The sequence below is a fragment of the Pseudorca crassidens genome, chromosome 8 (assembly GCF_039906515.1).
Source record: "Pseudorca crassidens isolate mPseCra1 chromosome 8, mPseCra1.hap1, whole genome shotgun sequence".
NCBI lineage: Eukaryota > Metazoa > Chordata > Mammalia > Artiodactyla > Delphinidae > Pseudorca > Pseudorca crassidens.
In genome coordinates this window covers 15,810,198-15,836,909 of record NC_090303.1, presented here as the reverse complement: position 1 = coordinate 15,836,909, position 26,712 = coordinate 15,810,198, and the positions used below count along the sequence as shown (strand labels likewise).

Genomic DNA, 26,712 nt, shown 5'->3' with positions numbered 1-26,712 from the left:
TAATCTGAGGTTTCTGTGCTTTGCATAGACTTAAAATAGTGCCTTGCTATGACTCACTAATACAAAACATCTGTAGAGTTTGCAGTACCACAAAAATGAGCTTTGCTTCTGGCCACCTGAATATTGACTGAGTCCCTCTACAGATTCCACAGATACAAGAAGCTGGTCTTATGTGGAGAAGAGGAGAAGAGTCAGGAAAAAAAAAAAAGAAGAAAAAGAAAAGAGAGCTGAAGCTTCATAACGATATAAAGCTTATGGATTTTTAGAATTGACTTTAGCTACCGTTAACATTCATGAAACACAAGTTGGTGCCTGTAGCAAGAGGTAGTGGGAAGACAGCCCACCAGACTGAGCCTCATACAGAATACCTGGGTCTTGTCCTCGACTCTGCTATTACATTGCCTACCTGTCCGCTGCGAACATTTTTTTCTCTCTGAAATATTAGGACGTTGGAAGAGATTATCCTTAAGTTATTTTCTAATTAGAAAGTTCTCTGATTCCTTAACTTGGGTCCATGCTCTTGAATAGCGATTATTTTGAGCTCATTCAACTTTTGTCTATAGCTTCATAGGCAAAACTAGGCTCTTGAAACACACGGGAGTGGGGTCGGCGTAAGGGGAGACTGGATATGGGGAAAATGTAATTAATTTCTATATAAGCTTCTCATCCTCTTAATCATCTTCTGCCAGAAAGGCAGAACCTCTGTCCCCTGAACTTCCTGGGAACTGCACTAATTATTTTTAGATCTGTACTGCCTAGGGACTTGACTCCTTCAGTATGAAAAATGGGCTAAAAGCATCTTTCAGAAAAAAGTAGATTTAGCTCCTAGGTTTAAGCGTGTGAAGACTAATATATAGCACGTAATAGATATATAACACATAATACCACGAAATACAGTAAAATAAAATTTTTAAAAATTCAAGTGACCCTTTTAGAGCCTTAAGGGTTCTACTCTTTAACTAAAATTTCGATTTTTTGGAATAAGAACCACTGTGTTGTATGAATCTCTTTCTTTCCATCATTAGCACTTGCATTAACTTTTCTTTGTTTAAAACACGCAGTCTGTATCACTTTACAAGAGCCCCTGTGAGCTGTGGAGGTAGGGTGCCCTCCTGAGACAAGCACTGCACTCTTCAAATCTGTCCTGTAATAAAGTGATGCATCCCACATATATCAGTCTGAGCATCATCTGAGACCAGTGGAAACTCCACATGCCAAAGCTGTGAATACCAAGGAATAAAACTGCAACAAATGGATCAAAATACTTTATGTAAAAGTTGAATTCTGGGACGTACAATTAATAGGGTTGAATGAGCTAAAGCATATGGCTAGATTCTCTGCTTCTATGAGTTATATGAATGGTTTTACCAAAATAAAATTATTTCATACACACACACAAAACTTCAAAAGTTCCACGTCAAATTATGATTGCTTTTACGGAATAACCACATTAAGTAAAGGATTCCTGAATGCCGACTACTAGAGTAACATCCAGGGAGGGTCAGAAGACTCTGAACGTGACCAGCATGCAGCCAAGTTATGTGACTTCTCAACTCCTCCAGCATGTGGACAAATGTCTAACTATTAAAACCTTGGGACAGCACAAATAATTTACCAGTAGGAAAATAAGAAACACATTATACCTCGTTCACTTTGCTGTACACCTGAAACTAACACACACTGTAAATCAACTATACTCCAATAAAAATTTTAAAAGAATCAAAATTTAAAAAAAAAAGAAACACATTACCTCAGAATCAAAATCCATTAATAAAACAATTTTATCCTTGATAGAACTGAAAAGGTTATGCTTGTGGATCAACTGGAAGACATCCTTATGTCTTAACGTTAAGTATATTTCCAGAGCATTGCCATAGTTTTTGTCATAGGTGTACCTGGTGAGACAAAAGTTTTTACATTAATGTTCACCAACACATCTAATAAGACACACAGATACACACATGTAAATCGTGTTGTAAATTAATGAAAACTGAAAAACTTCTTTAGAGAGAAAAGCTAACTTTATTTAGAAAAGTTTTCCTTGGGATTTAACTATATGTGACCAATAAGTACTTCTTTGTCAGAACCTTGCTTCCCATCTCACCAAAAATTTAGAATATTTACAATATTCAACTAATAAAATTTTTCTTAAAAAAGTAAACTCTCAAAAATTTTTAGAGAAATCCATATAGCAAAGAAATTACGACCCCACATGAAGGAAATTCTTATGCTAGTAACAGAAAAATCAGTTAAAATTCTTACAAGCAGTGTTTAGCTGACAAAGGGGTGATATTCCAAAAGCTTCTCCGTAAGAAGGTTGTATAAACTTTAAATGTGTTTTTCTGTTGAAACAGTGTTTTTCACATTGCTTAATTCCCTAAGCCAGCTCCTAACTGCCAACAGAACCGAAACTGCACTGGGAATCCATTCTTAGCACTACAGAATTATTAGTATTACTAGTACCATGTTAGTACTACAGAATCCAAGGAAAACTAGAACAGTTTCCAGAAGAAAATCCTTAGTGTTCCAACTCAGAAGGCCACACACGTGTCCCCTTCTGTGCAAAGTCTTAAGCAGCCCTGAAATTCTAGGCCATTTTGGTGTACCTTTCTTGGTCTTGGGCAAAAGATGTAAGAGGATGCTGCAGCGGGTTGTCTGAGGCGGGGGGAGTGTTGAGGGGCTGAAGCGGGATGGTCTCTCTGAGATTAACTGCAGTGTGCTGCTTGTTTCACTAAACCAAAGTTCCTAGAGGGCACGGGTATATCTTATCTACCTCTGTGTCATAGGCACATGGCAAAAGCCCGGTCACCGAAAGCACCCAATGAATATGAAAAGCATTAACCAGGCTTCGGTTTTCTAAGCCCTAATTCAGTGCCAGGCACTGCACTTAGCTCTTGATGATGAAACTTCATTAAAACTATCCCTTGGGGCTTCCCTGGTGGCGCAGTGGTTGAGAGTCCGCCTGCCGATGCAGGGGACGCGGGTTCGTGCCCCAGTCCGGGAAGATCCCACATGCCGTGGAGTGGCTGGGCCCGTGAGCCATGGCCGCTGAGCCTGCGCATCCGGAGCCTGTGCTCCGCAAACGGGAGAGGCCACAACAGTGAGAGGCCCACGTACCGCAAAAAAAAAACCAGAAAAACCATCCCTTGCACCACTGGTGTAGTGGTATCATGCAAGATTCTCATGAACACCATCCCATAAGGAATTGTCACCTGTGATCTTATAGGTAAAGAGTCTGTGGTTTGAGAAATTTACTGACTTGCAGATCCAAGGATGACAGAATCCAGCGCCTCACTGGGAAACTGATTTGCTTGAGGAGTCTAAGACCTGGCACCGTTCCCTACCTGAACCACTGCCTCTACCAAGTGATTCTGGTTAGGGTTCCTCTCCTCTGGGAAGCAGATGACATTACAATTGTAAGTTTCACACAATTTCCTTACCTTATGTTCCCGTTGTTGACCGGAGGCTTACGAAAGATTTTTACTAAGAGTGAATATAGGAAAATAGTATAGATCTGCATCCTCCCAATTCAGTTTGACAGATCTAAAATAGGAAAGACTTTTCATGTAGATTGATTTGGAAAAAGGAAGCGCTAAAATATACTCACAATTCTGCCAGGGTTTTAAGTAAGGTTCTGTTCTGACTGTCTTTCTTCAGATGATCCCGAACTGCTTGAACTATTACTGAATTGTTGTACAGATCTCCCGGCCATTCTCGGATCAGTGTGGCAAAACCCTAACCAAGGGGGAGAACAGAGGAAGGACACTCTTTCAACAGAAAAACAATCCAAAGAGTTCATACAATTCCTAAAACTATTCATGGAGAACAGATAAGATCACATTAGGGTTAAAACATTGGTCCATGAACATATCATCAGTTTTCACGGGTGGTGAGGGAGGCACACAATGTCCGCATACGCATCCCCATTCGCCATCCCTTCTCTTGTGATTGGATGAAATGCACAAGGAAGCAAGGCCCCCAGGTTCTTCCATCAAGTGCCACTGCAGAGGCAGAATTTAGGTCTGACTTGTTCTCTCCTCATTCTGGACTAGCGGTAACACTTGGAGAACATATTTAACATCTTACAGATACTGTCCAAGTCAGCTGCACAGCCAGTACTGAGCACACAGTGGCTTTGCCTCCACAGTGGAATCATCCCACCTTCAACAAGTTATCATCTCTATCTTCCTTCCACTCCTGCCTCAAAACCTAGTTTTGTTTGGGGATTTAGGACACTGGTTCAAGTCTGTCCCCTGCTCTTACCCTGACTCTCTCTCGATCTCAAAGTTTGTGGTTCTGATAGAAAACTCCAGACCCCCTGATTGGATCTTGTTTCCCTCCAGGGCTGATTCTTGGCCAGTGTTCTGGGCAGCCGTGCCGTCCTGATTCTCAACTTTAGCCCCTGTGACTCAAAGTATTGGGGAGCTATTTACTTACTGTTCCTTGAAAACTTTTAGGAAAAAAAAAAAACAAAACTGTAGATGTTTTCAAAGGTAGCAAATAGAAGTAAAAATCTTCACATTATTGAAAAAAATCATATTATTTATATTAAATAACAAATGCTTTAATGAACTACTTTGAATTGGTTTAAATGATATTTAGAAATGAAAATTGTGTGGTGGAATTTGCTTCTATAAACTACCAGGATTTGCTAAGAAGAAAATCACAGAAATAATCAGGACTATAGTTGTTTTCTGCCAAAGAAACTCCTAGCAAGGATGGCAAAAGACCAGAAGAGGCTGCACATTTTCCATTCAAACTGCAGCCTTCCTTCATATGAACATGATTGCAGTTTGACTTGAGAGATTTGGGGAGGAGAGTCACGAAGTAAAGAGGATACATTTCATGAAACTACTAAACCAGAACACTGAAATGTTCTCTGAATCAAAATATGTTGGATCAAGTTTCTGTTTTCTTAAGACTCTACAATTTATAAGATAAAAGTCCTGAAAAGATTTCCACCCCAATACTGGCAGCTCTCAGTAGACCTGAAACCAGTGGTAATACTGTTCAGGAAAAGAAGAAAGCCTGGCTCCTTTTCCCCTTTTCCATGATTCGGGCAACGGCCTTGCAGTACTGCCAGCTTCTAATACAAAATAAGACAAAATGACAGGTCATGTTGTGCGATAAAAACCTGAGGACTCCAATGTAAACTGAAATAAACATTGATCACATTTCACGTTAGGCTTTTCTCTGCTTAACTGGTTTTGTGTACCTTTGAATAAATGTGCTAAAAAATAATGATGAAATCACCCCTGGGGCCTTTATCATTAATTAGAGGACAGAGTAATCAGGGAGCTATTACATCCAGTGGCAAAATCAGAGAACCCCCTGGTGCCCATCATATCGGGCTGGTCAGAAAGTTCATTCGGGTCTTTCTGTAAGATTAAAGACTATTCATTAAATGAAATGCCATAGAAATTGTCCCATTTTTAACATGCTTATACATTTGTCATTAATATTATGAAGCAAAACTTCACTATTTAAAATAATTCTGCTAGGCTGTAAATTAAAAGGCAAAGCTGTATGCATTTCAGTAGAAACCCCGTACAAAGAAGTTATGAAGAACCAGTACCTCCAAGAAAATACCGTTCATGTATTTTTATTTTTAATCTGACGTTTAGTGCTATATTTAGCAGCACAAAATTTTCATCCACATTATATGTGATCAAAAATGTTGCTACAGAACACTGCTATCTGATTAATTATGTGACAATTCAAAATTAAACATGAAACGGAGAATGATGGAAGCTAAAATGCGAATTATTTATAAGAGCTTATAACTAACCAGATTATTTATAAACTTAATAGTACTGACCAGGCAGACACCCTAAAATATTCAGGAAAAAACATCTACAAGCTTTGAGTCATGCTTATTTCTTTCAGTCTCAGTCAAAAGCTTTCCAGATATGAATTAACAAGACACCTTTAACGATACAGGATTTAAAACAGTTTCTTGAAAAAATGAGGGTTGAATCATGAATTGTAACAGAGTCATACAAATAATAAAATTGCTTTTTTATGGTTAAATTACATTACTTTAAAAACAGGACAAGTATACTAAGCTTCGGTATTTCAAAATAAAGCTCATACTCTTTCCATCATTTTCACAGAACACTCCTAATTTTCTTTCTTTTGGGAAGATGTACAAAGATGGAAAATTTATGACAGCCACTCTGTGTACTCAGAACATACTGGAGAGAAAGAGAAGTCCATTGTAAGTCTTCACAGAAGAAACCTTTTCCGATAACTAAGGCCAATAATGGCCTCTCATTAGATCTCTTAAAACACCTTGCTCTGCCTGTCTTACTTATTTTCTAGTTGCTTAAAGCTTATTCACACAGTCTCCCCAGTCAGTCTGTAAGCCCACTGAAGCCTGGGACTGTGTTTTTATTTCTCTTGGATCCAAATAAGTACTCAGCCCAATTGTTGACCATGGTAGGTTCTAAATAAAGATGTGCTGAATTGGACTGAATAGGAAATGAATAGAAACCAAGCTTCCAGACTTTGGCAGTTGGCACCTAGCACAAATGGCAGAAACTATTACCAAAGACTCTTCCGTACAGACCTGGAAAGGAACAGACCCATGCTGGTAGGGAAGACTGGATTATGGTACCAGAGCACATGGTGATAAGAGAGCATGAAGAGATGCTGCCTTCTAGTTTGTACAGTTATTAAAGAAATACGTTGTTCAAGTTTAATTCATCCGAAAGCACGTAGTCCCTTCCTATGATGAGAATACAGGCTTGGAACAGTAAAGGAACTACATAGGTCACACAGGCAACAGGATGCTTGAATCTGACGTATCCAGGAACACGTGGCCGACAGTAACTGACCAAGTGTGCGAGTTATCAGGATAAAAGTGCACCATCTTAAAGGTCCCTTTAGATCTTAAGCTCTAAAAACCATCTCAGAGTTAAAATATAGTGTTTGCATTATTACTCCTCCTTAAATTGAATCGGTTATTTGTTTAAAAAGTATCTCAGTAGGCATTCAAAACACAGGAGTTCTTTTTCTCATTCCCTCTCTGATTGTCTCTTTCTATCTATTAACCTTTCTTTTTGGTGGTTTTTTTTTTTTTAAGGCTGCACCGTGTAGCATGCAGGATCTTAGTTCTCCGACCAGGGATCAAACCCAGGCCCTCTGCAGTGGAAGTGCGGAGTCCTAACCACTGGACTGCTAGGGAATTTCCATTCTATCTATTAACCTTTCCGCAAGCCACTCCGCATTCTTGTGGGAAGGAGAAAAGCTGTAAATAAAGTCTTCCTTATTTTCAAAACATAACATCAGAATGTACAAAGGCAGTGACAACCTGCAACATACAGTGAGGTACCAAAAATGAAAACTGATCACTGGGTTAGGTCCCCGAACTTTATAAGGAGCCCAAGATGCTGCCACTTTTATGAAAGACTTTGAAGGTTGGGCAGAAACTGGAGAACAGCAGTCAGTGGTCCGATATCTCCTGATTGATGGATCGTCTCAGCACCAGCTCTGATAAAGAGCTTACCAGCCTTGTCTAGAACCTGCCCACGAGAAATACCGTCTTTTCCTCTAGTCAGAAGCGGGTGAACGCTGAGTCTTCCCACCACGTTTCGTGGCTAGCTTTATTAGAGCACCCAGCATGTAACGTAATAATTTCTCTGTTTATATCACGGGTCCTCAGACTCAGTCCTATTGACACTTGAGGACAGATACTTCTTTGTCATAGCGGGGCTGTCCTGTGTGCTGTAGGATGTCTCGCAGCATCCTTGCTGGCCACCACCCACTAAATGCCTGTAGTGCCAATTCCCCAGTTGTGACAATCACAAATGTCTCCAGACATTGCCAGATGTCCCCTGCGGGACGGGGATGGGGGTGGGGGAATCCACCTCTGTTGAGAACTGCTGGTTTATGTGCTTGGGTGTGACTCAGACTAGAGCTATTGCTAAACGCGCATCATTTCATTCACATCTGCATGCTTAGCGCCCAGCACATTCCTGGAATACAGGAGGCACACGGAACAGAGACTTTCTGAATAAATGCATTTTAAAGGGACAAAGTTAAAAAATTATCATCCATTTTGGGTGCATGCAAACACCAAATTTAAAGTCAAACCCAGCCATACCTATTATGGATGGCCTTTTTAGTTCCTCTGTAAAATTGGATATCACTATGATAGTGTTGCTGGGAGTATAATATCGCAACATGCATATAAAAGTACAGCGTGTACAGTAGATAAGCAGTTTAAGTACCACCTTTCTCCTTAAACAATAAGCAAAACTGATCATTTCCAGTCCCCTTCCCCCTACCTGCGTCCCAATTTCTCTGCAATCCTCCTTTGGCAAACTTAGTTCTGAGACTCAAGTTTTAGAAAGTTCTGAATTCTTTAAGGGTAGTAGAAGCATCATTAGCAGATGCTATTCTATTTATGAATTCCCCCAAATGGCACTTGGTCCTTTCCCTTTAGCTCTATCGAGGAGGTAGCTTTAAGGAAATATTCAAAATGTCCATGGATTCGACATTTTCTGTAACAAGGTCCACATAAACATCAGTGGCGGGCTTCCCTGGTGGCGCAGTGGTTGAGAGTCCACCTGCCAATGCAGGGGACACGGCTTCGTGCCCCGGTCCAGGAAGATCCCACGTGCCGCGGAGCGGCTGGGCCCATGAGCCATGGCCGCTGAGCCTGCGCGTCCGGAGCCTGTGCTCCGCAACAGGAGAGGCCGCAACAGTGAGAGGCCCGCGTACCGCAAAAAAAAAAAAAAAACCCAAAAAAAAACCCATCAGTGGTCATCAGAGTGTATGTATCTCAGTTTCATCTACCACAGAGAAACTGCAAATCTGCTGCCTTTAGGCCAGCTGCTCCAGTGTACCATTTTTCTAGATTTCATAACATTTTTCACTGAGAACAATTTGACCATGTTGGCATGTCATACCTCATAATCACTTTCCAAAAATTCATGCAAGATCATTTCATAGATGAGTGGTTTCAGAACTGGATCCCCTCTTGGCAAATAAGGACTAATAGCCTAAGGAAGGAAAAGGCAAAAAAAGAAAAATCTTTAAAAAGTAGCAAAATAAAACTACTCCAAAGAGGCAGCACATATAAAAATATACATTTACTTTAAAAACTTAAGGCAACAGAGTACTTTGGAAAAATATTACGAAGAGAAAAGATTCAAATAAGCTCTACCTTCTTATAACATGTTACAATACATTTTAAAAAGTACAGATAAGGTGTCTACATGTATGAATGAATGAATAAAAGACACTGCCTCGATTAAGTTAAACATCTCTCTGTTCTTCCTGATGAATTAATGAAAATCTAAGGAATATTAGGGAGAATGATGATAAAAGTCAACTTCTTAAGTAATCAAGGAGTTATAGGTCATCTATTCATCTTTTTTTTTTTTCTTCCTTAAAATGGAATAATACATCAACCTTTAAAAACCCATAATCATCGTTTGAAATTAAGGGAAAATAAACCTTGTGTTTTTAGCTACTTCAGCACTGTGTTAAGTGTTGAATTTCCAAACACTGTAAATGGTTCTGCAGTGCACTACCCACCAATCGCCATGCTCTGTCCTGGGGACCCAGAGCTCCAGGCACTGTCCCCAGGAGCTCACAGCTTCAGAGGGAAGATATGCAGATATCTAAACAGCCAGTTGCAATATTGCGTGCTAAGTGTCTTGAGAGAGGGGCAAACAAGATGCTGTGGCGAGGTGGATCTTGGAGACTGAAGCAGAAGTGACAGATGCCAGGGGCCTGTCAGGCCAAGAGAGAGGGGGAAGGGCACCCTGGTAGAGGGAACAGCATGGGCAAAGGCATGGAACCATGAATGCACACTCTGCATGCAGGGAGGTCAGCATGGCTCAGACATGTGAGTGGGGGTCACGGGAGGGAGATGAGGCTGAAGAGGAAGGTGACGTGGGGTCATGAAAGGGATTCAGATTTTATGCTCTGAGCAGGAAGGAAATGAGAGGAGCACATTTCGTTTTTAAACGGCTAACTGTGGGTTAGGGTTGTCTATAGATCTGCCGGAAGGCCCTTGCAATAGTTCAGGCGGGAGTTAAGGCAGTGGTACCAGAGAGGGAGGAGAGGCCCAACTGGTACTGACAAAGTGAAACTGACAAGAACTGGAGATAAAACAGAATAAGGAGGTGAGTTAGATGTTCTCATCAAGACAATGGCTTTAGCTGCATAGCACAGGGAGATCAGCCCAGTGCTTTGTGACCATCTAGAGGGGTGGGATAGGGAGGGTGGGAGGGAGACGCAAGAGGGAGGGGATATGGGGATATATGTATACGTATAGCTGATTCACTTTGTTATACAGCAGCAACTAACACAACACTGCAAAGCAATTATACTCCAATAAAGATGTTTAAAAAAAAAAAAAGACAGTGGCTTTGAGCTATTAAGCATGAAGAAATGAGTATATTGTGATGTGGTACACACAGATTGAAAGGAGAAGGACCAAACTTGGGAGGGAAATGGATTCACATTAATCTGAGTAATCATTCTCAGCAGCATGTACACACAAGGAAAAATGTCCATCACACGCTTCCAGCATAGATAAGGAATTCAAACGAGAGGTCTGGGGGATGGAGCCATCGTGGTAAACACGGCCACAGGACTGGAGAAGATCCCCCAAGGTCAATCCAATAAACGTGACGAGAAGTGTCCTTGAGGGTCTCCTGGAGAAGAGCTACATTTATGGGGCAAGCAGAGGACAAGGCAAGAGGCTGGCCAGGTGAATAACTGGGATTTTTAAAAGCATGTTCATAATTCTAAGGGAACACTGAAGAGGCTCACAAATACTGAAAAGTTTTTTTAAAATGCTTTAAACAGATCTCCAGACATAGGAATACTTTATTGATTAGTTTAGATATTGTAAACTAAAATGAAAGATTAAAAAAATGAAATATCAAAATTATTTGTTCGAGCTACCTGGTCAAAATTTTCCATTTGTTTTCCAGCAGGTAAGATGTTGGAAAATGCACTAATTCTTCAGTACATGTGAAAAAAGCCTTATGTTTATTATAATCTACGGTGATGAGACTATACCTGTTTTCCACATTCATTAAAAAGAACATGAAAACTTCCATCTGAACACAGAGGGAATTGGAGGGAGATAAAGTGAACATACCATATATGTAATACATGTGTATATATTTTATGCACATAAAATATAAGCGAGATTTCTATTTGGTGACTAATTTCTAAAAGTTTTTCTTTCTAGCTGAAATAGTACTCGCTTCCCAATAAAGAACTGATTACTATAAATTTTATTTCCATCTCAATATTAATATACTACATACAAAAATTAAAGAGTTAAAAATAAAGCTATGCTTACCTTAAGCTGTCCGATTTCTTTAAATTTATAAACTTCATATTCCCAGAGTGCTGCATTTTTCCCAAGAATTTTCTGGCATTTGCTGGCAGTAAAAACATCCCAGGGAAAAGAAAGTATAAATAAAGAAAACAAACAGAGACAGAATAAGTAGACATTTCCCCTAGTGGTTTAGATAAATCTCTCATCCCAGAACTTTGACAAATTTCCATTTCAAGTGCCAATGAACATAAAGGTATTACTGGTACTCACTTGACTGCATATACAAAGTTGATGGAAATCATGAAAATACAAAATACTTATAAATAAAGATGAATCCCTTTCAGAAGACTTTGATTAGGGGTTTTCCCACTGATTTTTCTGTTCTGAGTTTCCTACTTATCCAGATGAGTGCTGCTGGTCTGGGGACCCTTCTTGCCTTGAAGAAATATCATCGTACCCAAAAGTGTCAATGAAACCACTTTTTCAATGGCTTTAAATAGTGGACTACAAAATCAGACTTTACAAAATTAGAATCCCACTTCAGTATATAATTCAGAAAAATGTTCATGTATGAATAAAACTTTGACTTACACATGAAAGAAACACATTTCCCTAAATCAGGGGACAAAAAGCGGCCCTGAAGACTGTTTCCGGGCAGCCACGCAGTCCTGCAGAGGGCACTGCGCAGCTCGAGGGGGAACTGCCCACACAGACCCACACGACCACTATAAACCATTTAGGTTTTTGTCCTGCAAAAACCTGTCTCTTTTTTTCTCTTTTCCCTTTTGTCCTGTCTCTCCTAGGATGCTTGTAGCGTGAACAGCCCTGGAGGTGAGAGGACACACACTGTGTCTCCCTCTGGAGCACAGGGCAGGTTTGTTTACTGCCCAGTAAAATAAAAATAACATCTTCCTCTGGAGCCAAGGGCAGGCAGGCTTTATAAAAGCCCATTATAAAAGAATCAGACACCCTAAGCCCAGGGTCCCTCTCCTGTAACGCAACCTGCTGCCTGGGCCGAGTCACCTGGGCCTCTCTGCCTCATGCTGTGCGATCTGGAGAAAGTGCTGGTACTCTGGCCACGACTACTGCTGAGGTAGACGGTCCTGTGTCTCTGACCCCGGAGTATCAGGTCTTTTGCCAGCACTCATGAAACTTGCAGGCAAACTTGTCAGCTTATAAGAAGGGTAAAGTATCAGACTCTTCGTGATTTCTGACACTCTTCTCATTAAATAACGAGAAAACCATTTTTCGTTTAGTGCAAATGAGACAGTAGGTGGGTAAATAACATGTTATCCATCCATTCTGTGGTTAAAAGCATTACTATTCAAAAATAACCCCTGTTAGAAAGATGTAAAAAAAAAAGTCTGTCGACTGTAGAGAATGACTTATTCGTATTGCTAACATGGCTCAATTCTATTTATATTAACAAATAATTGTGAAAACATCTTGATTACCGTGCCGCTATGTCGTACTCTCCTTTCTCCACCAGGTGGTTTATATATGCCAAGCCGATGTCCTAGGGGAAATGAAATGAAGGAATTTCATACTTAACTGGAACACGTGGAAAGTTGGGTCTCCGTTCCTGAGTGGGCCCGCTGACTGGAACCCGTTCATACATCTTCGTTTGCTTTATGTAATTATGCTCATTTCTTTCTTGAGCATATTTAAATATACTTGTATTCTCACAAAGTTTAGAGTTTACAATTTTAAAAAACGTGACTACTTTAAAGGCTCCTAGCCTGCCCTCTTCTAAGAAATTTCCTACAAAGAAATCTCTGATAAGACAAACATGATCCAACAGTTTCATGTTGTCACTGGATATAAAATTTTTCTTGTGCTTTCATCCCTAAAATGTGAGCTACCTGTCTCTTCTATACCAAGTCTGAGGGAATGCTGTAGGAAAAATGAAATGACAGATCATTTGAAAGGGAAATATTTAAAGTTAACATCGAAGTGAAAATGAGCTCAGAAAACCAGGTCATTCGAACCCACGAGCTTACAGATGAGGAGACTGGAGCTCAAAGCAATGCACTGACTGGCTTCACAGGATTCGTGCTCATTCACTTATTCCACCTTAGTCCTGAAAGGATTTGAGATGGCCTGTGTCACCAGAGACGGGGGACCTCTTGCTTGATCGCCTCATGACTCTTATGAAAGATTAGTTCCACCTAAAAGCATTTGCATGAGAAGCTTGAACTCAATATATATAACAAAACTTGGATTTTAAGTTCTGCTTTATGCACAAACAATTTTTTGCAGAGCTTCTTCCTGGATAGCAGAAATGGCAGGAGCCCATTTTTCTCTCTGCCTGCCTTACCCTAGGAGAAAAATGTCCAGGCGTGATTAATGTAAAGGGCATGCCCATTTCAAGAGTGAAGGGAAATACCCAAAGTTCTTAGTTTATTAAACTTTCACTTTAATGACTACTGTGTAGGAAATCGTATTTCAAATCTGTTGGAACTACAGAGTGAAGAAAAGGTGCTTAACTTTATTTCTCTGAAAATAGATCACATATCACAGTATCTACAGTTTCAGAGAAGAGATGCCTCTTTTGAAGAGTCAATTTCTCTAACGTTTCTCCCCATGTCCATGCTCCCTCCCAACTCATCCTGTGCTCTGTGCTCCTTTAACCTCAACCTGATTTTCTCTTTTCCCTAAGCATAAGCACGTTAAATGTCTTGCACGAAATACCCACCATCACCCAAAACCTCCCCATGATGTCACAGTCCCCAGCCATTGTCTTGACTCTTTACCACTTCGAGGCTAGCCTTAGTCTATGCTCAACTCAACTTCATCATCTCCTTTTCACTTTCACTCCACCAAGCATGTTGAGAATAAATAATATATACAGAAAATGCACTTGTCACTTTCATATTACCAAATGCAATGTACAACTGACTAAGCTAAGCTTATCTTACTTTTGACCTGCTTACTTCAACTATACTCTTCCACTGGCTGGAATACTCCATTTCTAGGTAATCCTTGCTTATTCTCTACAATTTTGAATGAATAAAACAACATAAGATGCTCTCATTCTCTCTCTCCCTTTTAGTTCCTGAACTATTTTGCTTGTGTACTCTTTGGGAATTAGGCTTTTTTGGCAAGCTTTAAAGAGAAGTTTAAGGTGGGGAAAGTGTAGGCAGAAGGACTTTGCACTGGAACCCAAATAGCCATAAATAACTAAGTTTCCAGTTTTCAACTGTAAACTAGGGTCTTGGGCTAGATGATCTCTAAGGACCCTTCACACTCAGAGGATAACATTTCTTTTCTGCTTTCCATCTGCACATTCATTTTCACAGTTAGCAAAGAAATGGGCTTTCACTCACAATATTTTTCCCAAGTCCAAAATGTAATAAAAATATATTTGATGTCCTAGATTAGTCACCATAACAAAATAAATTGAGCCTGTTCTTATAGAGACACTGAAGCAGTCTAGTTTTATGAAACTACTCTTTTTTTTTTTTTTTTTTTTTTTTGCGGTACGCGGGCCTCTCACTGTTGTGGCCTCTCCCGTTGCGGAGCACAGGCTCTGGACGCGCAGGCCCAGCGGCCATGGCTCACGGGCCCAACCGCTCCACGGCATGTGGGATCTTCCCGGACCGGGGCACGAACCCGCGTCCCCTGCATTGGCAGGCGGACTCTCAACCACTGCGCCACCAGGGAAGCCCTGAAACTACTCTTTTGATAAATTTCATGATAATGTGGTTTTACCTGTGATTTAAAGAAACTTCCCCACGCATAACTGGAAAGCTTTGTATTTAAAGTGTATTTATAAATCCAGTTTCCAAATTACCTAAAACTACCTCCTAGCAGTTGTTCAAGTTTCTTGTTTACAAGCAGAAGCTGATTCAATAAAATGAACTATTTTGACCTCACAGGTTAGGGAATTCGTTTGAAATAACTTCTCAAAAGGTAGCAAGAATCCGTTCTTTTCAAATTACTTTCAGCCTCATTATAACTTATTGAAAGGTAAAGTTATGTTTCAAATAGTAAAATTACATACTTACCAGAATCTTATGTCTTTTAATGTTCTTTTGGCTAATTTCAGCTGCCATCAGAGCTTCCTGTATTTACATAAGCATGATAAAAGCAGTCGAAAAGCAAGAAGGGAAAAGGGGAGAGAGTGGGAGAGAGAGACATTGCGGTTATAAACACTATATTTATTATGTTTTAAAGTCCTGGGCTACATAAATAAGCCCCATTTTCCCATGGCTTTTGCTTCAAGCACAGGAATTTTTAATGTTATGGTTGAGTGAACCTCACTGAATTCAAACTCAAACAAAAGCAGTCAACCAAAATGAAGACTTCTCTTATTTCCATTTGAATTCATTTCCACATTAGGACCCTGGAATCACATTTCAGATGCAACTCAAAATACAACAAAATCTCTTATGTTCAAACAAAAAAGTCTGTCATTCTAAATCTGTATGACATATATTAATCAAGGGGCACTTTTCCTTTATGAAGCATAAAAAGTAACCTGTATGCACACATTTAGGTACAACTACACTAAGATTTTGAAAATCTCTGATTTTATTTGTATTTTGGTAAGTTTACAATGATTCCTTGAACACAAATGTTTGAAACACAAAATTATTTCTTTAAGAAGCTGCTGGATCTAAAGCAATAATGGTAATAACTGGGGTATGAACTTGGTATCAATACCTGGACTCCAAAGAGTTTATAAATTAAAAAGTTTTTTTCCAAATCCTTTCAGGTGGTTACAAACTTAACCAAGTAAGTGGACTATTTTTTGTTTGTTTTTGGCTGATTAGCATAAAAGACTATCCAGAGAGTTTCTCTAACTAAACCAACAGAATAATACCTTTGCAGCTATTAAAACTTTAAAATGTTTTCCTTTTTTAAAAAAAGTCATGATGGGGCATTATCTACTCAAATTAGTCTGAACCGAGACTCAATGACATGGACAACATCATTCCATCTGAACAGGTAGCTCAAACCCTCCTGAGTACAGTTTGATAGCTTTACTTTTTACACATGATATAAGCACAAAATAAATGATTTCACTAAAATATCCAAATGGATGATTCTGAAATACTAGCTTTATTTTATTTTTCTTGAAAAACCACCAAATAAACTTATCAGTAGGCTGGATCGAACCTACCCCTCCCTCCATCACCAATGCCTCTTCCACTGAACAGTAAGGCCAGTCAACCTCCTTGTAGTCTTTATTCCCCGTAACTTGCGAAAAGAGTATCGGAAAGTTATTGGCCTCCTACATATCACTAGCTTAGAACATTCTAATTCACCTGCGTGAAAGATTTATTACAAAACCCTTTTAGCCCCTCTCTGTTACCGACGTGTCAATACTTTTAAGTAAAAGCAAGACTACTTCATATTTCTTCTTTTCAAGGAGCCAGTCGATGTGGTCATCTTGGTCTCGTTCCTTGGCTACGACAACATCTCTTGGACTCACAATGTAGAAGAGTGACTCCCCTTCCGAGTATTCTAGAGATAAGAGAGCAACAACTTGGGTGACTCAACAGTAGAAACCTTGGCAGTGGTTTGGTGCGGGGGGACAGGGTTAGGCTACCCAACTTACAAGCGAACAGAAAACTCTCTTACCTTTGGAATAAATGTGTTTGGTTGTGTTTGAAGGTAGGGGTGAGAGACAGGTAGAGAATGATAGAGTCTATTCCAGTGCTTTAAAAAATATTCACACGTAAAATGATTTGAATGAAAAAAGAAGGAAGGGAAGCAGGAAGGAAGGGAGGGAAGGAGGGAGGAAGTACCAAAAAAACTTGAAAAAAATAAGGTAGGCTTAAAAATTCTATTTCCTATATTAACGTTCTGACCTCAGCTGAAAGATAGCGCTCAAAATTCTCCATGTCTATTGTATATAATTTATCTACTGTATATAAACTTTATTGATGACCATTTACAGCCCAGTTCTATTTTTACAGAACAATTACACCCCACAGTTGGCGATAAATGTTTCCTCCTCTTCAAGGTCAAGGCCATCTAAAGCATAAATGACAGATGCCCCAGGCCCTGGAGGCATCATCTATCATTTCAGCGTGTTGTGCGCAATGCCGATGGTAAGGGTTTCCTGAAGAATTCAATTACAAAACCTGTTCTGAAGGGTTTCTAAATGTGCAGCAGAGTTTGCTCTGAGCAAAAATTACCTCAACTGGATGCTTTCACTTGTGCATCACATCTGCTTTCTGCTAAGTCCAGGATACCCACTCCCACTTCTCAGCTGATCAAGGGCTTCAGCTAAGAAAGCTCTAACAGATACAGGATATTTCTTCATTGACCGAAATGAGAACTGAAAATATTCTCAAAACATGTCTACTGTTTTTAAAGCAGGAAAGAATTTCTCAACAGCCAAAGCTGTCCTATTTTTTCATCAACGTATTTTTCAAGGATATGATGACACCAAAACACAGAGGCCCCTGGTATGACTACAAAGCAATGGTTCTCCCTTTATTTCCAAGCAGTGACTAAGTGCATTCATGCATCCACTCAACAAATACTCAGTGAAAGCCCAGTATGGACCAGGCGCTCTCTCAAGCTCTGAGCATTCGGTCAAAGAAAGACAATTTCTCCGGCAACCCAGAGTACACCTTCTAGGGATATAACGTTGGGAGCGATACGCCAACTAGAGAACCATGCTGCCTGGCATCAGTGTGAGTCAGGTGTCACATGAAATAGTTAGGACAGGAGACCAAATACAAGGACAAAGGCCACAAAGCCTCCTCGCCTTGGTCCTGGCCTCATCTCTACCCCTCCCTTCTGCTGTGGGAGCTCAAGCAAGTTCTACAGCATCTCTGGGCCTTGACGCCTTCATTTTCAACATAAAAGGCCTGCCCAGATAGGCTCTAAGAGCCTTTCAGCACCTTAAATTCCTGGTTGTGCTACTCAAGTGGGGGGGAAAAAACATAAATATAAGAAATAACGTGAGTCAGATCCTTGATGTCTCTCACCTAAGTGATAATCTCTACATTCATTTTCCTGAAAGCCTCTCACAGTCAGAGCATCAGAAGAGATCTCTTCACAAGTCTCGGAAAGCGGCTGGATGATATCCAGTCTGGGTCTGGCGCAGTATTCTCTTTCCTAAGGGGAAAAAGAAAGTCTCATTTGAATTACATTTCTAGAAATGATACAAATTAGGGACTTCCCTGGTGGCGCAGTGGTTAAGAATCCGCCTGCCACCGCAGGGGACACGGGTTCGGTCCCTGGTCCGGGAAGATCCCACATGCCACGGAGCGACTAAGCCCGTGCGCTACAACTACTGAGCCTGTGTTCTAGAGGCCACGAGCCACAACTACTGAGCCCGCGTGCCACAACTACCGAAGCCTGTGCTCTGCAACAAGAGAAGCCACCGCAATGAGAAGCCCACACACCAATGAAGAGTAGCCCCCACTCGCCGCAACTAGAGAAAAGCCCGCACGCAGCAACGAAGACCCAGTGCAGCCAAAAATAATTAATTAAGAAAAACAAAAAGGAAAAGTAGTGCCTTGTGCAAAATCACATGGATACTAAGTGACCAAGTGTCACAGCATATTTTTAAAAAAATGATACAAATTAATTCTAGGTAGCCATAATTAAGTGCTTTGGTTTTGTAAATTCGGCAGGTGTAAGCCTTTCTCACCACCTGCCGTGGACAGCCTCATAGCAGTGGTTTATTTTGACCTCTTGGATGAGATACACAGGACAGGTACCACTGTACTATGTCAGCGGTCCACCACTGCAGCCCTTTCAACTCCAAGGGACGGCTACCACATCCTTAGATAACTCTGTTACATCTTCTTCACAAATATGAGACAGAGTGAAAATTACATTATAAACTGCTCCATGATCCAGACCACTGCCACTACTAGTCCTTTCACTGGGGATGCTGAGAAGCCAGAGACTAAGAGTTACGTCTACAGCAAAACTTGCTGAGATGATGCATATGTTCTGTGCCTGTACTGCCCAGCGTGGTAGACCTGAGTCACGAGTGGCCATCAAACACCTGAAATGGGATGACTGTGCCTGAGAAACTGAGTTTTAAATTTTATTTCATTTTCATTAATTTCAACTTGGATAGGCACATAGCTTAATGACTACAGTTTGGGACACTGCCATTCTAGATCAAGATAGAGGGGGAAAAGATGCTTTATTGAGGGCCTATGACAATTTCACTAGCCTAGTAGGTGACTGTCCACAGATTGTTCTCGCTGAGTCCTTAAATCACCCTTCAGTAAGTATTGTTCTTCTTAATTTTCCAGATGAAGGAACTGAGGATCGAAAAGTTTACTGAGGTCAAAGTTATATAAGTAAACAGTGAGACTGGGATTTGTGGAAAAACTGGGACTATGGATTTAAAATCAAGTTTGTTTTACTATAAAACTCAAGCTCTTTGAATATTCAGCACAGAGGCACGAAAGATACACTTGACTATTTTCCAAAGCAGCGAGACCTAAAGCAGTAAGACCTAAAGCAGGGTGGCACTGGTACAGAGAACTAAGATGAAAGGAACAGAATGAAAGAAATCCAGAACTACTCCCAACTCTCCAAGGTTCCCCAGTAAAACAGTAAGCCTCGAAGATTCCTTTGATCAATTTTGTTAGGTTAATTGAGAAGCGATTACGTCAGCTTTGCATCTCATATATTTAAAAGAGTCCAAAATAAAAAGCAATTATGAAAGATCCACTATTAGAGGAAAAAACCTCAGTGAATATACAGGATAATTTATCACATCTGTGGAGAAATGACAAATATCTTGCTTTTAAAACAACAAAAAGGAAAAACCTGAAAATTTTGACTATTTAAAAAATTAACAGCTATAACAATGACAAAAAATATCAAAATTAGAAGAGCAAAATAGAAAAAAAAAATTGAACCAAATAATGTTAAAAGAAAATCACCTTGCTAGACCACATAAATAGCTCCTTCATATGTGTAAGGAATCCATCAGCAAGGTGATGGATGAGAAATCCATCTTATCATTATTTTACAACTTTTGTTCACTGGTCTAACAGCCCTGCTTATGCGTGAACTGCCTAGGAGCAGGGATTTGGTCTTGTTGATCACTGATACTCCATGCTGAGCACCATTCTTAACACACGTGCTTTATTAATGAATGGAAGAAAAACAAAACATTAAGGGAACAGCTTCATAAATTAGGTTATATCAACCAGATGAAACAGTTCACAACCACCAGAAAGATGATGGGAGACTGCACAGCCATATGCAGAGAGAATGGAACGATGCTCCTAAAATTACGGCCACACAGAAGAGCTTGTAACTGTCACTGCAACTGTGCGGGAACAGGCACATATGTAAAAGGTGTAATGAGGAAAATATGCTGCGATAACATTACAATAGATATAAAAACGAATTCTGTTTACTGTTGCAGTTAAACTTTTTGATGTGAAAAAGAAAAGGGGGGCGTGGTGGGCCCCAAGCTTGCTTCTTTATTCCTTCTGCCTTAATTTGATCAGTTCTTTCTGTATTTAAGGATTTCAGGTGTCCTTTGGTGTTAGAGAAAATGAAGAGTTATATACACTGACACACACATTTCTAAAGCACCTCCAAGATCCTCACTTCTTCCTCTGAAAAAACTCCATTTTCTAATTTGCTCTTTGAGGTTGGCTTTTCTTGGTTTTTACTCCTTTCCAATACTCTCTCTTATTAACAAAGGTTTCCTTCCCTTCTTTCTTTTTTTGGTCAACCGTTTATTAGGCCTTCCCTTTGTCATTTTACTGCCTCTTTTCTTATGTCTTTCAATCACATCCTGAATGCTCCCCACATTCCTCATCAAAAAGCACTGTATTTACTCCCTCCGGAGCCAATGCTTTTCTTTATTTTCGAAAAAATAAATAAATAAAATAATAATAAACTGATGTCCTGCACAGGGCTAGAAGCCAGCCCTATTGATTTTAGCAGGTTTGAGTGTTCACTTAAGTCTACTGCATCCCATTGCCTAGCAACATGGGCACCCAGAGCTCCAGGTTACTATAGCGATGGCTTCCTGATGCAAGAGCTCGCTCAGAGAAATGTTGGAGAGCAGCTACCACTTCAAAACCGGGACTCCCAGGGTTTTTCTCCCCATTTTATTCCTTGCTATTTGAAAAGGAAAAGAAAAAAAAAGAGAGAGAGAGAGAGGATACAGACAAGGAGAAGCTACTCACTGTAAAGGGCTAGACGATCAATTGCATTTCTTTTATACCACAGCATCCCAAAGAAAATCCTTTACAATAAACTCTCCTTGTTTATGCCTTGAAGCCGCCCCTGGCCCCTTCCTGACAGGAACTCTGGACTCTGACAATAAAGACAAACTGGGAATGGGGCCGACCTAGGCTTCAAAGAAAGACTCGGTATGCAGGCCCCTCCACTGGACCCTATAACGGGCTTCATTCCAAAATCATGTATAATGAAATGCAGATTCTCTGCTGCTTCCTATGAGCCGCACATTTCATACCATCATTTGCAGTGATAACCGAGACTTAGCAACAATCTAATTTCAAAGCAAGAATCAAGCTACTCAGAATCACTGGGCCACTGGGAAGTAAACAAATATATCTGGACCACAGGAAATAATGGACCACCCTCTCTGTAATTCACTCTGACCACAGGGACCCCTGCTGATGCTACACATCAACTTCATTGCTGTCATTTCTGCTAATGCACAGTGTCAGTTTAGTTTCTTGGCCTTTTGGCAAGAGGAATCCTTCGTTCCGTTCGACTAAAATACCAAGAGAGATGGAAAAAAGGGAAGGCAAAAAAAAAAAAAAAAGACTCCCCTTTGCTTGGCAAAAGGAACAAAGGCAACCAATGAGTGGAGCTTCTGAAACGTAAGTACATTAAGCCTGCAGGGTAATCTCTGCTGACGTTGTTTTACAGGTCAGGAAGTTCTGCTCAGACTGGAGCCGAGTCCTTTCATGGGCAACTTCATCTGGGTAAAAATGCTACAAATGAACCCACCCTATTGTATTTGGGGTGAAAAAAAAATTACCGTTTTTTCGGAAACCTCCTTTACATAGGAAAGTACAACAAGCTGATCACAGAGGGGTGCGAGTCCACTGATGTAGAATTCAGTTTCGAACTGAGACACTGCAAACAAAAGGGACAGAAGATTCACCGTTAGCAGCAAAAAGCAGCACAAAGGAAAGGACACGTCGACTACGAACGCAGGAGGGACTCATTTTAGAAATCTAACAAAAAGGGGGCAGAGATAAACATACTTTCTGGACAATAATCAGTAGCCCAAAAGAATATCTGGGAACTTACACTTGAAAATTTCTATTACAAATAAAAAGCAAACTCGACAATAACAGCAGCATGAATGGTGAAGAGTGACACTATCTAGTTAGTTTAAAAATGACAGAGTTAAATTCCATGAAGACACATTGAAATCCATAAAACCGAATGTAAACGATTATCAATAACAATACTTTTAGATATTAAAAAATTAAATATTTAAAATAATTTAAAAATATTACTAGTGACAAAAATACTTTTAAAAATAATTTAAACATAAATTTCAATCTTTCACAATTAGGGCATTACAGTGGCATGATGGTCCCAAGAAACGCTATTTGTAATTATGAAACTATTACTCCTTTTTAAACATTTAATAAACATTATATCTAGGCTTAAAAGAAAAAAAGTGTAAATACACATTACATTATGATGAAACTCCATTAATTCTTCAGTGAAATAAAGGTCAGAGAAAATAAGAAATTTCTCTTTCCTTTTAAAAGATAGTCATTAAAACATAGAAGAAGTTCTGTTTCTTCTATTGCATCACCTAAGAGGTATATAGATTTAATTACAATGGACCTCAAAGATCTTATAGAAGGCTCAATGGTAGAAGTACAAATATTGCTACAGTATGATTCTAATGACTAGCTGTTGCAATATTTATAATAAATGACTGTTGTTTTAAGCAACTAAGTTTTGGGATGGTTTGTTATGCAGCAAAGCCAACTGATACAATATTAGTGCCAGGAAAAGATTCTTCCAGGAATCATACACGGCACTTACAGATTCATTTGAGAGTAAACTCTTATTTGAACCCACCACTTTTTCTAAGAGTTTCTTGATTCAGTTCTTCTCTACAGTTCTGTGATATTAGCTTCAGGTTTAGTTAACTTTTATGATAAAATGACCATCTTTTCCAAAGCAAGGGAAGTCAGTGTAGCATACTGGAAACACTATTGAATGGGAAGTTAGGAAATCTGGGTCATAACTGCAATTACACTGAACTTGGATAATTCATTTTAATTTCTGTGGGTATGACTTTTCCCATGTATAAATAAAGGTATCAGAATAGAAATAAAACCCATAACACATAAACTGAGGGGGGACTGAATTTTTCTTCTTCCTCCTCTCCATCCTCCTCGTAAATCACTTAGTGTTACTTGACTGGGCTGATCTTCAACGCCTGCTCCTTATTTAACTGTTTTCAAAATTTTACTTTCACACCAAAATGAGACTGAGGATAATCAAAAAAACACCAAGTAGTTAATAACATAAATATTAAAAAGGCTAACATTTCTTAAGCTTTGTCCTGGGTGGGATCGCATAGGTGGTCAGAGTGCCCTGGACAGAGCCATACGATGGGAATCCAAATGGTGCCTGCTCTGCCACGAAGACTTGTTTTCTCACCTGCTGAACCTGAACTGAATATTCTTATCTAGGCACTTGAAAATAATCTTTGGTAAAGTGATGTGATCAATATTCTCACGAAGCACATGCATAGAGAACTTCCCACAACCACGTGTTCAGAGATGAGCACGTGCTGCGTGTAGCCAGGCACAGAAGGTTCTGGAGAAGCTTCCCCAGTGCTACCTATGAATGTAGGGAGTGGGCAGGGGGGAGGGGGGAGAGACGGGAGGGTTGGAATGTGCAGATGCTATTGAACAGGGTGGGCCACACATGACCTACTGATCAAAGAGGTGACAGTTTCACATTCAGGAAGACATACAGGCCTGTTAACAGGAGGTTTTGGATGCCAGCACTCCTGAGGTTGCACAGACTCTTTGGTAGAGATGGACTTGTGGTTTTTTACTAAATCGCATTCCATCGTTGAAATGCTACGCATACAGCAACTTGGATGAAGAGCAATCAAAGATGCTACAGACTGTTTCATGGGAATCACATGGAGCCTTTTATGGGCTTGTCTGCCATAGGCACCCAAGTGAGAGCATCATCTAAGAAATGGGGGTGAACGAGGTATTCTCCCCATTTGAGACGCCAAAGGGGCTGCCAAGGCTCACTGACAAGGAGCATCACACAGTATCCCTCCTAAAGGTAACCAAATCCACATCAAGGCTTTGGTTTATATGAATGAGCTGTAAGATACAGATCAGAGAAACTAGAAAACAATTCTACCCAAATCTTTCCTCCTCTACATCCTGATTTCTGTCCTCAAGAGCTTGCATTAATAACACAGAAAACTTCCTGTTGTTTAATTAAGAACATAATAGGAAATCTAATGTGTTCTTCAAGAAAATAAGGACAGATGTGAAGAAGCAGATATTTCCTTCTCAATTCCAGATACTATAACAAAATGCTTATTTGTTAAATACTAAATCCTACCACTTTACTAATTGAAAATAGGTAATAATTTAGGTAGAAATGACATGAACTGACTAAATTACAAACGAAGAAAAGATGTGGTATTATATAAAAATAGTGCTTTCAAGATTTCCAGAGGCACAGTTAAGCAAGTTATCACCATTCAGATACAGCTGCAATTAAATAATTCTTCTCATTTTATTAAAATGATTTCATATCAACGGAAATCTTCTTATGGAAAACAAAATTGCAATTATAGTTGCACCCTTTGAGTCACTAATTAAGAGTTCTAAAATAATGGCTGCTTTTCTTACCATTGAATATTCTACCACTTAGAAATTCATCTCCATTAATACCCATTAGTAATGATATCATGTAAAAAAGAGGACACATTTCCTGGTATGAGGTCCTAGTTTAGGAAAATGTCTACATCTACTCTGCATTAAAAAAAAAAAAAAGACATTTCAGAATGAATGACATTTCAGGGCTCTGTTTTTCCATTACTACTTACTAATGCAACAAAACAGGATTGTTTTAAGATCTATCATGATTTAGTGTATTCTTTATATTAAGGCAGAATCCATGAAGGGCTGGTTGGAGACAGTGGTGTCAGAATGAACAGGAATGTTGAGGAAAGTTCCCTCTATGCCTACTTTCTGCAGGGTTTTTAACATAAATTGGTGTTGAATTTTGTCGAAAGCTTTCTCTGCATCTATTGAGATGATCATATGGTTTTTCTCCTTCAATTTGTTAATATGGTGTATCACGTTGATTGATTTGCGTATATTGAAGAATCCTTGCATTCCTGGAATAAACCCCAATTGATCATGGTGTATGATCCTTTTAATGTGCTGTTGGATTCTGTTTGCTAGTATTTTGTTGAGGATTTTTGCATCTATGTTCATCAGTGATATTGGCCTGTAATTTTCTTTCTTTGTGACATCTTTGTCTGGCTTTGGTATCAGGATGATGGTGGCCTCGTAGAATGAATTTGGGAGTGTTCCTCCCTCTGTTATATTTTGGAAGAGTTTGAGAAGGATAGGTGTTAGCTCTTCTCTAAATGTTTGATAGAATTTGCCTGTGAAGCCATCTGGTCCTGGGCTTTTGTTTGTTGGAAGATTTTTAATCACAGTTTCAATTTCAGTGCTTGTGATTGGTCTGTTCATATTTTCTATTTCTTCCTGGTTCAGTCTTGGCAGGTTGTGCATTTCTAAGAAATTGTCCATTTCTTCCAGGTTGTCCATTTTATTGGCATAGAGTTGCCTGTAGTAATCTCTCATGATCTTTTGTATTTCTGCAGTGTCAGTTGTTACTTCTCCTTTTTCATTTCTAATTCTATTGATTTGAGTCTTATCCCTGATGAGTCTGGCTAATGGTTTATGAATTTTGTTTATCTTTTCAAAGAACCAACTTTTAGTTTTGTTGATCTTTGCTATCGTTTCCTTCATTTCTTTTTCATGTATTTCTGATCTGATCTTTATGATTTCTTTCCTTCTGCTAACTTTGGGGTTCTTTTGTTCTTCTTTCTCTAATTGCTTTAGGTGCAAGGTTAGGTTGTTTATTCGAGATGTTTCCTGTTTCTTAAGGTAGGACTGTATTGCTATAAACTTCCCTCTTAGAACTGCTTTTGCTGCATCCCATAGATTTTGGGTCATTGTGTCTACATTGTCATTTGTTTCTAGGTATTTTATGATTTCCTCTTTGATTTCTTCAGTGATCACTTCGTTATTAAGTAGTGTATTGTTTAGCCTCCATGTGTTTGTATTTTTTATAGATCCTCTCCTGTCATTGATATGACAAACCCACAGCCAACATCGTCCTCAAGGGTGAAAAACTGAAACCATTTCCACTAAGATCAGGAACAAGACAAGGTT

At 39.6% G+C, this 26,712-nt stretch overlaps 1 protein-coding gene across 5 annotated transcripts in view; it reads right to left on the bottom strand.

Annotated features, from left to right (window-relative positions):
- Positions 1–26,712, bottom strand: part of VPS41 (VPS41 subunit of HOPS complex) — a 187,621-nt gene that overhangs the window by 25,905 nt on the left and 135,004 nt on the right. For all 5 annotated transcript variants that reach the window (XM_067745874.1, XM_067745875.1, XM_067745873.1 and 2 more), the window contains 9 exons: positions 22,272–22,369; positions 18,256–18,385; positions 16,662–16,777; positions 15,316–15,372; positions 12,763–12,824; positions 11,330–11,411; positions 8,913–9,005; positions 3,608–3,735; positions 1,751–1,895 (listed from right to left, as the gene is read on the bottom strand). In XM_067745874.1, coding sequence (XP_067601975.1) covers positions 1,751–1,895; positions 3,608–3,735; positions 8,913–9,005; positions 11,330–11,411; positions 12,763–12,824; positions 15,316–15,372; positions 16,662–16,777; positions 18,256–18,385; positions 22,272–22,369 — 911 coding nt within the window. The remainder of the gene's footprint in view (positions 1–1,750; positions 1,896–3,607; positions 3,736–8,912; positions 9,006–11,329; positions 11,412–12,762; positions 12,825–15,315; positions 15,373–16,661; positions 16,778–18,255; positions 18,386–22,271; positions 22,370–26,712) is intronic.